Source organism: Podarcis tiliguerta, assembly GCF_965153285.1.
Source record: "Podarcis tiliguerta genome assembly, chromosome: 1".
Lineage (NCBI taxonomy): Eukaryota > Metazoa > Chordata > Lepidosauria > Squamata > Lacertidae > Podarcis > Podarcis tiliguerta.
This window is the reverse complement of record NC_139534.1, coordinates 61,191,218-61,206,243: the sequence shown is the minus strand read 5'-3', so window position 1 is coordinate 61,206,243 and position 15,026 is coordinate 61,191,218. Positions and strand designations below refer to the sequence as shown.

General features: G+C 40.4%; 1 protein-coding gene and 1 long non-coding RNA gene across 8 annotated transcripts in view; one reads left to right on the top strand and one right to left on the bottom strand.

Moving 5' to 3' along the window:
• The window catches only part of LOC310671482 (mucin-5B-like), a 44,241-nt gene that overhangs the window by 17,323 nt on the left and 11,892 nt on the right, over nucleotides 1-15,026 (bottom strand). For 4 of the 5 annotated variants that reach the window (XM_083427621.1, XM_083427617.1, XM_083427620.1 and 1 more), the window contains 14 exons: nucleotides 13,640-13,734; nucleotides 12,673-12,799; nucleotides 11,567-11,819; nucleotides 11,265-11,317; nucleotides 9,884-9,984; nucleotides 8,615-8,766; nucleotides 7,472-7,610; nucleotides 6,436-6,546; nucleotides 5,409-5,588; nucleotides 4,398-4,634; nucleotides 2,585-2,741; nucleotides 1,533-1,661; nucleotides 1,093-1,177; nucleotides 847-884 (listed from right to left, as the gene is read on the bottom strand). In XM_083427621.1, the coding sequence (XP_083283747.1) occupies nucleotides 847-884; nucleotides 1,093-1,177; nucleotides 1,533-1,661; nucleotides 2,585-2,741; nucleotides 4,398-4,634; nucleotides 5,409-5,588; nucleotides 6,436-6,546; nucleotides 7,472-7,610; nucleotides 8,615-8,766; nucleotides 9,884-9,984; nucleotides 11,265-11,317; nucleotides 11,567-11,819; nucleotides 12,673-12,799; nucleotides 13,640-13,734 (1,857 nt within the window). The remainder of the gene's footprint in view (nucleotides 1-846; nucleotides 885-1,092; nucleotides 1,178-1,532; nucleotides 1,662-2,584; nucleotides 2,742-4,397; nucleotides 4,635-5,408; nucleotides 5,589-6,435; nucleotides 6,547-7,471; nucleotides 7,611-8,614; nucleotides 8,767-9,883; nucleotides 9,985-11,264; nucleotides 11,318-11,566; nucleotides 11,820-12,672; nucleotides 12,800-13,639; nucleotides 13,735-15,026) is intronic. The other variant, XM_083427619.1, reaches the window with a different exon arrangement.
• On the top strand, nucleotides 43-4,438 carry LOC310672055. Of its 3 annotated transcripts, XR_014508364.1 has the most exons (4): nucleotides 43-220; nucleotides 998-1,098; nucleotides 3,720-3,781; nucleotides 4,321-4,438. It is a non-coding gene; the product is annotated as an uncharacterized lncRNA (long non-coding RNA). The 3 variants fall into 3 exon arrangements; XR_014508363.1 differs by lacking the exon at nucleotides 998-1,098; XR_014508365.1 differs by lacking the exons at nucleotides 43-220; nucleotides 998-1,098 and adding an exon at nucleotides 1,676-1,882.

Here is a 15,026-nt window from a genome sequence, read left to right as displayed (position 1 = left end):
ACTGGTCATTATGACCTCATGCTTATGCTGTCTGCCAGGAGACTGGCTGACCCATGTGCCCTCATACTGATGCTACCCAACCAAAGGAGAAACCGGACAACTTGCCCTCCCAATGCTACTGCACACCTGAAGGAGGCAGCGACTTCTATACCTGCATATAACTGTCCACTTTAATGAGAATTGTTCCCTTTGTGGCACATATGCAAGATGAAAATATTTTGTAAGTATTCTTCTCAGATTTATAATAAGATCATTTCATTTTTTGACTGCAAATTGGTCAGCATTTGATCTTACTCTATGGCATGGACCCTAAGCCATCTTCCTTTCAAGTAGTTCCTCAGTTGTCAGCATTCAAATGTCAATGTTAACTTTTAGTACAGACATAGGCAAACTCGGCCCTCCAGATGTTTTGAGACTACAACTCCCATCATCCTTAGCTAACAGGACCAGTGGTCAGGGATGATGGGAGTTGTAGTCCCAAACCATCAGGCGGGCCAAGTTTGCCTATGCCTGTTTTAGTATAATGATCATCATTTTTACTGATGCTGCTGTGTATATTGTTATTGTAATTATTTATTGATTTCATTTATGAATCACCTCCTCCAAGGCATCCCAAAGTGATTTACCGTACAATACAGTAAAAACAGACATAGAACATTTGAATATATTAATTTCACTTCTCTGCCCAGACACACCCCACTATGCGTTATCTTACTTCCATATTTTGTTGTACACCACCTTGATATTTTATATGAGGGGTGCTCTCTCTCTCTCTCTCTCTCTCTCTCTCTCACACACACACACACACACAAATAATATTCTCTCTAAATACAATTAATAACTTACCATTTGATTTGTTCAAGCAGAATTTTTCTTTTGGATCACTGAGGGGAAACATATATAAAATATTGTTGATTCTTTTATTGCTTAATTTGTACACGAAACCAAAACAAAACACCAACACACAAAGTAATTCACACTTCTCTCCCTCTCTCAGTTCAGAGTCTACAAAGACGTGACTACCACAGATTAAAGAAAGAAACCTTAACGAGCATATGTGCAGAATGGGCTATGCTGTTAAAAATGACCTACCATGAGGTACACTCAAACACTGAGACACATTCTCTTTTTTTCTCATCATAATATGGCTTCTCAGCACTGCATTCTGGGTAGCAGCCTAAAATGGGAGCAAACCGTCAAAATAATAATCTCACTTTTCAATAGGGGCTGGCTATTAGGTGATATAATAATATATGTATTACATGAGGTATATTATAAGGTATACATCTGAAATTGCAATAATTAGAAAACAGAAGAACAAAAAATGCTATAGATATATATTGGGGGTTTTTCACAACTTGGTCTGTAAATTTAACCATTAAAGAGGGGCAGCCTCTGTGCTTTGCTGAGAGAGTGGGTCTTTGGCCACTGCAAAGAAATATCAAATATAATCCCTTTACATTTTATGAATTTCAGCAGAAACCTTTTTCTCATTTCATGTCATGTTTTGTGGGAAGTGAAAAAGCATTTACCTTCTAAACTGTAAAGCAGATTGCCACAGTTTCCTGCTGGATTCCTGCAGGTCCTTAAACAAGGTTCTCCACAGGGCTTATACCGCCATTCTCTTTTGTTGGGTGAATCATAGTAGTCACAAAACACAGCTGGATCAGAAGACATGCTAGCCATAAGTGATAAGGTCCATGTTTTCAATGGAATCCCCTCCCTCCCTCCCTCCTTCTGGCTACCCCTCAGTCATACATTTATTACACCTCTTAACATTGCATCAAAAGTGATAGCAGCATGCCAGCTACCACTTTTGATGCAATGTGAAGAGATTCATCTTGTTATCCTGGCCTATGAAAATTGAGGAATTGATTTTGAGGTTCTCCCAGTAATGTGTTGTATGGATCACTGATTTGGGGACTGGATATTTTCCCCCATTTTAATTGTGCTTTTATATGCTGTAACTTGCTGTACATCAGGGAGAAGGACAAGTAAGAACGACAATAAGTAAATAAATAATGGGAGGCTTGTACACACCCACCCACCCATACACATACCCTGGAAATAATGTCTATCTTAACCCATGACATGCTGGACACGTACAGATGGAAACAATGAAATGCTTAGTCTTTGATGAAACTTCTAGCCATTGGTTCTGGTCCCATGCACAGCAATAAGTTGCTGAACTACATGTGAGGTGTTGGTCCCAGATTTATCTTGTGGATAAAAGGAACACTTGTTCCAAGTGTACTCTTGTAAGCTTCACTTGCTAGTAGTTTTAAAGTATGACCTCTTGTTGAGAACAGTTTTTCACTATTATTTGTGATATTTTTCGTCTGTCTTTTTCTCCAAAGTATACTATTGTTCAAAAGGTTGTAAGGCTATAATAAAGTGTTATGTTTTTGGACAACGTGAAAGATGTGAATCACAAAGGGATTCTGAAGAAGAAAATTCCTTTATCAGTCATACACTCAACTGTGTCATTAAATACCATTAACAATTAGTATTTCTCACCCCCTCAGATAACATGCAGCTACACAATCATTGCTGCTGAGACTATATGTGCTTTGTAAGTACTTACGGCAATTTTTAGGACTTCGCCAGTCAATACAGATGCCAACTCTGCCACAACTCCTTGCATATGCTGCTACAGCAGTACAGAAACACTCACAGTCTCCCCGACTGTCACAACCACAAAAATCAGATACGCAGGATTCATAATAGGGTGTTGGGTTGATCTGACAGAACCAAGAACAGCCAGAAATAATGAACATTTCTTCCCAGGATGCTATTTAATCAGCTTCTTAAAATAGAAAATACAAGACTGCCTAGCCTGCTTGCCTTGAAATATTCAAGGAAAATTGAATATCTGCCCTGGGAGGCAGCCCTATCAAGTTGCAGCTTTGAAGAAATAGCTATATCACCACCATAATATTATGCCCATGGGATCATGGATGCTTTTGGCCTAGGAAAATGCAAGTTTTTAAATTATCTTGTCTAACCTCCATATGATTAGACAACACTAATCCTTTATATTTAAATTTATATTTATATTATGGGAAGGTTCACTTTTTCTCTTCTTTCCCTTTGAAGTCTATCTGTGCTTTCCTATCAGATTGCAACACTAATTAGGCTAACCAATTTCTTAAATTGTAATTTTATTTCCCTGGGAAAGTATAAAACCAATTGCCTAAATATTTCTTATCAATATTCTGAAGTATCTGGAAATAGGACAGATATGATAATCTGTTTAAGTGCAAGATCACTGCCAATTAGGTGGCCTGGTTTTGTTTGCGCGCACACACATGCACGACCCATTCCAGTCTATAGGAACAACTCACTTGTGGCATCCCACTACAGTGCTATCTGTACACCAGACCAATCCCAAAAATGGTACAAATGAATGGCATTCAGTTCATGGAGATTCTGCTCCCAAAATTCATGCATCTGGGGTAGTTCTATAATGGGGTGCCTAACCCCAGTTGATATGGACTCTCAAGCAACTGTTTCTGCCTGACCCTGCTAATTTGGGCAGCAATTGCAAAGGGGGGGGGGGGGTAAAATAGATGTAGCATCAAAGTCGACAGAGCCAGTATTCTGATGGTAAGGGGATCCATGTGCCTCTATGTTAAGGTTGCCATCTTTCAAAAAGTAAAAACCAGGACAGCCCTAAGCTTAAGCTTTTTTAAGGACCTCCCTTCTTCTTCTTTTTTTAGGAATCCAAGGCTTTGGCTACGGGAGACATCTTGGGCTGTGGTCCTGTCCATCATAGACTCAGGTTGTATATATGTGTAAATAAGCCATGCCAGTCTCTGCTGTGCCTCATTCCAAAGGAAACACAAACCCTGGAGCCCCTGGAATCTTGCACCACTCAGAGACTGGGATGGCATGCAACAATACATCATCACCAAAACACATTTTTCCCCCATCCAGGACAAAGCACCGCCTTTTGGAAATCCACCCCCCACACCCCAGTCATCAATTGCACCTTTGAAATCTTGGCAATGTCCGGGAAAATCCAGACATATGGCAGCCATACTCTATGTTTGTGTGCCTGATATGTCATGCGTATGTGCGAGCGCATGAGAGTAGCCGTAGCCACTTTTGGCCATGCCCATCACTGTCCACATCTCTCTACAACACCGTCCCTAGGAATGGGAACAAATCTCTCTCTGGAGGGTGTACTCCCTGCTATTATTTTAAATGCCTTCAATAATTATGCCCCCCCAAAAAATATTTTTCATTTGTTTAACTTTTCTTGTTTTGCCAGTAAAATTATTCATCATTCTTGCCACTCATAACTTCATGAAATGCTAGGAATGCTAGGATAGGAGGATGCAAGGAGAAGGGGAAGAGTCACAAGAAGCAAAGGGAGAGACAAGCAGACAGGTTACCTTACTGTGGCAGGCTTCAAAAACGTCACTCTTGAGAATGCTGCATCGCTTTTGCCCCAGTACGAGTTTGGAAGGCTGACTTGCACATAGGTCAACCTTGTTTCTGTCTGAACAGCTAGTGGCGACTTTCCAGCTGCTTCCAAATGCCTGTGCTTGCATCTCCACAGACTGCCCTCTCGTGGTGAAGTCATTGTTGCCACTGCTGTCAAAATCACCACAAAGACCACAAACTCTGCCCTAGGAAATTGGAGCATGGCATTTTACAAAGACAGAATAAAAAACAAATAAATAAAACTATCAAAATGAAGTAAATTCAAATTGTATTCTAAACATGCTTTGTATAAACCACTAGTCCTATGTGTTTCTCTTGATTCAAAACACTTTTCTCTACTAAGTTGTTAGACTATTTTAGAAGAATGAAAACTGGGGCCAATTAATATCCACATATTTTAAAAGATAATAGTCTAAGAATTTACAGCACTCAAAAATGTGTTGGATTCACTTGAGACAAAGAATATTGTCTGCATTTGCAGCATAAACCTACCAATATTTGTCTGATTTATGGCGATTCTATCTTTACTGGTTGCAGGAAGCTATAAAAAAATAAATCAAATGCTTCCTAAATATGAAAAAAGCAAATAGGCTTGGTTTAAGGCATCTGATTGGTACATGTTATGTTTACAAGCATAACCAGAGAATTGCAGAATACACTAGCTGCAAACTGGGCAGTTTATTAGCAGGTAACTGAGGGTCATTCTACTCACAACAATTTCTATGCACACTTAGCTATGACTTCTTTATAGGCAGGAAATGTACATGTATCAGGTGAGATGAACACACATCCAACTTATTCCATGCTGCAAAACAAAGATGTGTCTATTCTCCACTTGTGACAGTGTAGATGTGATGCTTAATTCCCACCCCCAAAGTGGAAGCGATACCTTGACAGGAAAATTACCCCAGCCAGTATAGAATTACCATGTGCAAGTCAGCAGTCATGTTTGCTCATACCTGAAAAGAGGGTGCCAGTTGCACCATGATTGTTGTCTTCTCATCCCACATGAAGGTCATTCCACCAAAAGTTTCAATTATAATGTAAATTCCCATGAGATGGATGTTATAGTTCCTTTCAGAAGGCGGTATGCTAGTTATCTCCTCAATTTTCCCTTCCTGAAGTCTGATTTCACTACCCTAGAAAAAGACATAAATAATTTGTAAGAGCAAGGATGCAGCTGAAATACAATGACAACACAACCGCAACCCTTTGTAGATAATAATTCATATGCCATGTACAACTGCAATATATACCCACATCTCTTTTTTCCCCCCAGGATGATGATGATGATATTTATTATTTATTAAATTTGCATACTGTCCTTCATCCATAGACCTCAAGGCAGTTCACAAGATATATTCATTCTTACTGTGATGTCACAGAAGAAATGAGCTCTGCCCCCACCTACTGTGGTGTCATGGGCACAGGAACATGATAACTAATGAAGAATTAAACTTCAAGAATACAGAAGGGCAAAAGAAGCTGCAAACTTCTGGTGGGGTGAAGAGGAGAAAGCAATACTGCACTAATGATCAACTTTTAGGCTGAATGTGTGAATGAGGCAATATGAGTGGTTTACTCAAGGATCGTCAATTTCCATAAGTGATGTGCATCTGATGGGTGTGGTATGGGCGATTCAATGGACGGTGTGTGTGCTGCATGTGAATGAGGGTGAATGTGGTCTCTGAGATGTGCACATGTAAATGGGAGCATAAATTGTGTGTGTTAGTGGTATATTAGGAGTTGGGGTCCCTCAAATCCAGCCAATAATCCAGTTAATTCTGACGTCTAATGGCACCCATATCTAGTTCTTCCTTCCATCCTTCCTTCCAACAGATTAACACAACTACTCTTCTAAAATCTGAATGAAGTTTATGGGGAGACAGGGTATGAAAGGTGTAGATTAGCTACTGTAAGCAAAGAAACACAAGCTGTCTATCCAGTTTTGAAATTCTCCACTTACAAGGCTGATTGTGGACTTACCTCCAAGATGATGCGAATTTTCAAGGAACAAATGCTCAGGGATTTACCACATGCCATGTTCTGTGTTACAATTTGAAAAGTGCCTGGGTCAGGATTATCAGGGCAAAAGTCCTTGGGAAAGGAAACAATAATACGTTTAATGTTACGTTCTCCATATTCAAGCCACGATAGCAGATATTCTACAGAAGGAAGTGCATGCCAGCTAAGGCAGTTTTCTTTATTAAATGTATGGATTTAACCAGGTCTCAAACTTGGGAATATGCTGAAAGCAAAATATCCTGGATCTGTACTGGTAACTGTGCCACTTCAGACTATAGGTAAAAAAGGCTGTAATTTTGAATACTCACAACTATTCTTTTTATTTTAAAAAAAATCAAAGTAGCAACTCCTGGCATGTAGAAAGCTATAAGGAGAAAGTTAGTCAAGAAATTGTCTTCCTGTTGTGATTTTCCTTTTTTTTTTAATTTCATAAAAATTATATACCACTTGATCATAAAACAAAAACCTCAAACTGGTAGGGAGTTTTGGCACTGGAGGACACTCACTCAAATATGAAACCCTTTAGTCTGAAATGTACAGTCCTAGATGGACTTTTAAACATTGTTTAGCTGAAAATGTAACTTGGTTTTAAGAAACTTGCAAAATATGGTGTGCCAAGCTCATTATTTTCATCTATCGGATGTTTTGCTTGGAGGTACCTGGTGAATTAAAAGGGACATTCCACAAGCCATAGTCTGATGTGATGAGCCGTTTTCTTACATGGCAAACCCCTGCAACATTTGCAAGAGTCCACAATCATAGATGAGAAGTGGGAAAAGTACAGATTCTGGCCCTCAGTCAGTCAATATGAAGCTTCTGAAAATCCCTTTCAGCACAGCCCTATGCATGTCTACTCATAAGTATACCCCAAGGAGTTCAATGGCACACACTGGGTCAGTGGGCACTGCACTACAGATGGGTAAAGCAGTGAAATCACAACATTTCCACTTGGTTCCACACTAAACAGTCCATGAGGCAAGTAGTAAAGGTTAAATACCTGGGCTAGGATATAATCACAGCCTCCCATGAAATCAAATTTTGTTCCATCAAAGCTGAAATAGTGGCCATTTCCATACACCATGCAGGCTCCTTGGCAGTAGTTCTTTGTACAGTTCCATTGCCTCCTGTAGCACATGCTGAGAGATTAAACATAAAATATCACAACTTGTCCCCTCAAAGAAAACTGCAAGTAGGCAGGGTAATTAATAGTATAATGATAATTCCTCTGGATCTGTCAGCTGAAATGACAGTATTACTCTCCTTCTTATTACAATGTATAGCCTTCTATACAACAGGGGGAGTTACAGTAAAGACCTTGTCTGATGGGTGATAAGTTGCTGCATCTGAAGCAACAAAAATAAATAAAAGCCTAATAATGCCAGAAATTAACAAGCCTAATTACCAGGGGGGTGATATTTTGGGGGTAGGGAGAGTTTCACATCTAAGCATCAAGTTTACAAATGTTCATGGTTAAGGGCATGGCAGCCAGAGAGGCTATAATTGCCACTGGCTGCAAATCTAATTTGTACAAAGTGATTGCTGTCATGTGTGATCTTACCGCGTGGGAAACACTTCCACAAAACTATGTGTTTATAGAGGGGGGGAAAGTTACTTCCAAAATGGTAGCCTGAACTGGTGCTCAATTCTTCGATATGCTGCATTGGGTACTCTTTGAATAAACTGCAGTGCAGTTCATAAAAACACCCTCAAATGAATGCAGAGACTTGCATTAGGTAGATCATTCAAAGGATTAAAGTATTAATATTAAACTGAAAAGATTCTTACAAATGTCACAATTGCTCATAAAATCGGCCTGGGGCTATTTGTAAATACCCAAGATCATGCACACCACAAAACAAAAACTTGATAGACTAGTTTATCTGGTCTATAGGGGTTTGTTTTGTGAGGGGCCTCCTAAAACCTTTGGACGCCATCAATAACAGTGGATATTTCACAACCAAACCCTTTTCCAAACTGCTCTCTACAGGCTGGCACCTCTTCTTCCCTTTGGTCTCTTTCAGCTCCTCCCTATTTCACTAACTAAAATACTTTCATGCCCCCTCCTTTTCCTCCTGCTCCCACATTGATTTGCTACAATTTACAAATGTACTGGCTTTAAGAACACTGAAGAATACTGTACCATGTATTGCAATTGACTGTGATTTGTGTGCCAGGACTGTAGAACTTCCCTCCACGCATGCAGGGGCATTGCTCCTCCTCAATACAGTTGCCGTGACCATCGGACACCAGCCCATCAGGACACATGCATCCAGAGACACATTCTGTAGCATACTTGGTTGAGTGCATGGAAACAAAATGGAAATCGATACAGAAGGGAACAAATATTGGGGGAGAAAATAAAGGCAGCCCTTCATAAAATGCTGTTGTCATGATACTCTTAGATATTCACCAGCACCGTAAAACGTTAGATGGTTCAGTTCACAGGGATGCAGGGACTGTGAAGACTATGTTCAGAGAATGGTAATACAGCAAATCAGTGAAATTATCTGGATGGAAAGATGGTGGTGTATTTACAAAGCAGAGTCCAATCACTTTCGAGTACACTTCTCTAGTTACAAACTATAGAAATGATCCCTGAAAGTATAGTGGACAGGTTGCAAGCCAGAAGTTTGGGCTTTACCGTTAAATCTGACGAAGCAGGAGATGGAACAGCCATGGCTTCCTCTGCCCACTCCTTCCCTGGTCGCTTTATAAACTTTGTGACACCCCTGGAGTGCTGCCACCACCACGGGTGGAGGATCAGTGAAAGAATGGGAAAAGCTACAATTGCTGTTTCTCCCCTTTCATCTGTATATTTAATGGTAACACCTCTATCACAGATGAGATGGATCTTCTCTGGCTTGTGCTTATCCACAGTAAATAAGGCTGAGTCACTGAAAAGTGAAAGCCATTCTGTTCTAACATGAGGAGGTGCTCATCTGCCTGGCAAATAATATCCTGCATATAAAAGGCCAATGTCCATGGGTGAGATTTTAACACAAGAGAGTAGCAGTACCTTATAGGAGACATGCATGGCCTGCTGCTTTTCTAGGAATTATGTCTGATCAAGAAGAAGGCAATCAAATGAATAAGGCATTAAGTTGTTCATATGTGTTCAGGCACCATGTTTGGGTCTCCCAAAATATTTGTTTGCCCTTATAACTAGTTAATAATTGAAATACTTTTAGAGGCCACTTCATGTTAATTTCTTTTACATCAGACAGGCAAAAGAAATATCACACTATCTAGAAATCCCCTTGAAAAATAACCAGCTTTGCTCTCATGGATGCCAGCCCAGGAGGCTTGTGTGGCTAGGGCAAATACACTTGCCATTAGCACTCATGAAGCTCACTTGAGCGCATGGAGTGGTTAGGGTACATACATCACTGTCACGAGCTTAAACCCTTACACATTGCATGTCTTGTGTTTCACAACTTTTCTGGCATTCTGATCCAGTCGCTCTTGGGCCAGCAGAGCTGCAGTCAAAGTAGGACATTGGATAAGGGCAATCTGGAATAAGGACACAATTACCAAGACAAGAAAGCAAGACAGTGTAAAACTATGCATAGCACTCAGCAGATTCCAGAACCCCAGATGTCTAAAACGTAAAACCATTCCAACCATCAAGGGCATAGATATATGTTCATAGTTTTCCTTCTCTTTTTTATTTATTTTTTATTCAAAGTTATAACAAGACATATTATCCAAAAACATATCCTTATTCCCCCCCTCATTTTTCCTCCCCCCCCCAAACTCTGACCAATTGGTTACGCACTACCTGTTGAATTTCTGCCTGCAATTTTGTGGAAACAATTTGCAGGGTGGGGCAGCCGGTAACTAGGGAGCATAGCCTTCTCCCTTGGGCTGTGTCTCCTGGTGCCCTGATACAGGGGAGTGGTGGCAGCATTACCATTTTTGATGCATTTTGTTCTGTAAAAAAGCAAGTGCTGTCGACCGCCGATCCTAGAAACCTGATCCAGCTGGATGGTAAGGACAGGTGAGGGAGGGGCAAGTGGCTGGAGCATTACTACATGGTGTCAGTGTGTGTGATTAAAACTCCCCTGACATTACTACAGCTTGTGTGCTTGACCTTGCTATGCCATTGTGTGTCGTCTGTCGTTGGGACAGGGGCACGGCAGGAATTTTCCTCACTTGGCTGATTGGCTGTTGCCATTTGGGTTTCACCTGCCGCATAGCAAATCGTCACAACTTGTAAGGTTGCGGATAGGCTCTGGTTCAGGCGATAGGGATGGGGGAAATACTCTCGCCACCCCTATGTGAAGGGTATTCCATTAAAGGAATCCAGGGCCTCAAATGGTTTGGACAACCCCTGAGAGGGGGTTGTGCCTGTGCCTGAGTCCAGGGGGACATCTGGGTGGTGGACATAGTCTGTTCCTGACATTTCGCCTATCCAGGTGTTCACCCTTGACTGACCTATGCTGGAACGCTGGGTCAGCGCTACCTGCATGGCAGGGAGCTAGTTGAACCAGAGCCTATGCAACTACTCACTTTCTGTAATCAATAAAGTTGTGGCCTAAATTTTGCCAAAAACCAAACTAAAATTTGAGTCAAGTGTGAATTTATTCAGGGGAGGTTTCTGGGTCTGAACACACAAAAGCAAATGCAGAGGGGACGGGGTTGGATTTGATCTCTAAATCTAGGATTCTCCAGAGGATCAAGGAGGATCAAATCCTAACTTGTGCATGTGGAATGCGACAGTAGTTCAAAACAAATGTCAAATTCCAACATCTTGGTTTAAAGTTGCATAGTAAGTAAAAAAGAGGTCTTACCTTTCTTTGTTTCTGTGTTTTCAATGCAATCTAATTGTCCTCGAATGCACTTGCTAGAGATATTAAAACACAAAAGGGAAGTCTCACACAAATGCATAAAGAGGGGGTGTGGAAAACTACCCAAGTTCCAGTCATGCAAATACACCCATCCCCAAGATAAGCCATATCTGTAATCTATATCTTGCCCCTTGGAAACAAATGCCTTTTAAAATCAAGGTACCTTTAATTAACAGGCTGGTTCTTTTGAGGATTTGCAACAACCTTTTACAAACGTGTTTTGACTATTAACTAAATAACTTTACCACAAGAGCTCATCCTTTTGAAATGAACTTCTGGGTTGTATCAGCAGGCCCTTGTGGTAACATGGACAGTCCTCTGGAAAGACACATTCTTCCTCATTCATTAGGTAAGTTCCCTCAGGGCAGCTGCAGCCATCCACAGGGATGGTCTGAACACTGCATAACACATCAGGCTCCCTCAGGGACCGGCAAGAGTTGTTGCAGAACTTCACTTCATAGTTGTATACCATACTCTTAGGGCACTCTGCTGAGGCATCTTTGCAAAAGAAGCAAAACAAGGGATGGAATGAGCAAAGTGAGTATGCTTATCTTTGGCTCCAAAGAACAATAGTTTATATCACAAGGGAAGCAGCGAATATCCTTGCAGGAGGCACTTCAAAGCAAATGAGACAAGATGCAATCCCAAACATAATGGAAATAATTTCCCTTGATTTTAATGAAGTAGGTTGGTTGGTGAAGTCAATGTGATGCACCTAAATTATTAGTTTGTTTTCCACATTTTGCAGGAATTTGCAATTGAAAAAAATAATAATCATGAAATTTCATCAGCCTTTTCCTGTGAATTTATGTTAATGAACACATTTTTATATGCAATTTTGACTGTGCAATTTTTACACATAACACATGTCAGTATGTTGTTTTTACAAATATATTCATTTATGCATGTTTTCCCCTAATATATGCAGTTCTGTCTGGAGAATTGCATCGCAACGTTCAGATAATATAAATGCAAATTTCAAAGAATGGCTATGTTTTGGTTAGCATATTGTTTTAGAAAGCGTAAATTTGATGGATTCAGTTCAAAATGCAAACTGAATCAGATTCCGCCCCGCCCCCAATCACTATTGGACAAACATTGGTTCTGCCCCTGCCCACCCATCATTGGGACGGGAGAAAAAAATTAATTTGTGAAGCTGCCCTCCTACCATCATTACACAACCATTCTGGGTGTGGATGCCATTTGATTATTTTTTTTAAAAAAGATCAGTCCTGAAAGTAGTATGTACATGGGAAAGAGCTCACCAAAAGTGAGTATTACTTTAAGTGTATGCTACTTTGAATTATTAAAAATGGCTTAGGAGTACGAGAGAATAACACACTACACCTACCACAGACGATGCCTCTCCATCCTTTCAAGTGGATGCCTCTTGCGGCACAATCTCTGGCATAGCCAGAGAAAACGCTGCACAGAGCCTCTTTGCTCCTCTCAGCATTGCAAATGTCATAAACGCAGTTCTAAGTAATAAACGCAGAAGCAGATACAAGAATCAGTGCTCAAAAGAAGCGTCACATTCACCAACAGATAAATGACAGAGTGAGAGCGGACTCCTCTGTTTCTGCCTTGACCACTTCTTTGCATGTATAAACAAGTTCTAATTTCAGGGGAAATCTCTCTGTCAAAGAATGTCCATTTATGACACATATATATGTCATTGCAAAGGGGAATTAATGCAGCTCTGTGACTAGAACATCCTCTTTTTCCTCAAATAAATAATCAGGATATTTGATCCTGCAAGATTGAGATCATATTCCAGGATTCACTTATCAAATCCTTTTTCTTTCTTTCTCTTGCTTTATTTCTTTTTACCTTTTTATTGCTATAAGAAAATGATACAAAAAATACCCAAAAAAAATGAAGAAAGAAAAAGGAGGAGATTCAGTCTTATTCCTTTGGCTCAGGCCTCATTTCCAAGAAATTCATGTTACATTTCTTGAGATATAGGGAAAGCAGTTCACGGTTTCCAGACAGGCCACCAGAGGGCAACTGGTCACTATACCTACCTGTACAGCTTATCTACCAGCTACATAAGCTCTAAAGAGCTGCTCTTTCATACCGTCAGAAGACGTGATGATGGCTCCGCTGGCTTATTTCTTCTTACTCACAAAAGGTAGAACACCCCTGTGGCAAAATAGCTTACAGAGCTTCCATAATCTATTCAACTTTATGCGAAGCAGACATGGGCAAGCTGAAACATAGCAACTACTTAGATCGTTGCCTATCTGATCAGAATGCACCTGACATTGTGCCAGATACTAGAGGATATGTTTTAAAATAGGAATGAATCCATGCCTTACCTTGATATAAGGAGCTGGGTCATTAACAGAATGGCACTCAGCAAATACCCCCTTTGCATCCAGCAGAAGAGCACACCAACGCTGCCCAAATTTTTCTATCAGAGAAAATGAGGAGTCCCAAAGATTATTCACAAAATGGGAGTCATTCAAATGCCACACCAATGAGTGAAAATATCACCTGCATTTTACAAGTGGCTTGCCATTATTATTATTATTATTATTATTATCATCATCATCATCATCTGGGCTGCTTACAGCATATATAAAAACATAATCAAACATTAAGAAACAGAATACCTTATACAGACTATAAATAAACCAATAAGTCAATAGAAAATAAAATATAATAATAATAATAATAATATTTTACAGTTATAACCAAATTAAAAGAGCTGCCAACCCCAACTAAACACTTAACCAACCCCAACATAACAGAAACAAAACAGAGGAACCAAAATTAAAACCATTTTAAACATTTTAAAACATTTTAGCCAGCAATGTCCCTCTGGCCTCCCAGGAGCCTCTTTTGGTTGTTCAGGGTGAGTCTGCAGCCCAACAGCAATTTGTATTAGCTTATGACATATGTGTTTTTGAAAACACACTCTAATTTTGATCATTCATTTGGAAAATGAGGGAGCTATCCCATTTACTCAGGCTAAAACTCCTAGAAATACACTTTCACTTGGGTGTAGGACAATGAGCTAACTAGGACTTAAATCTAAGTAAACATGAGTAGAGCTAGCCACAGCAAGGGGCAAATAAAATTCCCTTCTGGTTGTAGAATGAATTGTGTAAGCTTTTGCTTATATACCGGTTTCACTTGTCAATTTTACCTTCTATTTTAATCAACGTTTTCTGGTTGTAGTATATTTTCATATATATGAAATATGTTATATTTCATATATGAAATTTCATATATATGAAATATGTTCATGTCAGGGAACTGCCATCGGAGCGGGAGGCAGAGAGGAGGCTCCCGGACGATGGTGGAGAGGGTCCTAGTAGAAGGAGGGATAGCCCATCCGCTGGGGAAGGTAATCAGCGTAACACCGGTGGTAAAGGGGAGGAGATAGAGGAATCGGAGAGGTGGCTCCAGGACTCTTTGCAGGAGACCAGCGGAGAGGGTACTAGTGCTCCATTGCCCACACCCACCTTGCGCAGGAAACTTTCGTGCAGGCAACGGGGGAGGAGACTGGGCGTCAAACAGCTTCTATGTTGGAAGCGGTTTAAGAAACGCCCACTGACGGATTCTGCCAGCGACTGAGGCAGCCATGGATCTTGAGGCTGTCCTAACAGAAAGGGTTCAACCATGCAACCTAGCCAGGAGTAAAGGCAACTTACGCACGAGCAACCCCTAGAACCATTACAGTTCATATATATGAAATAT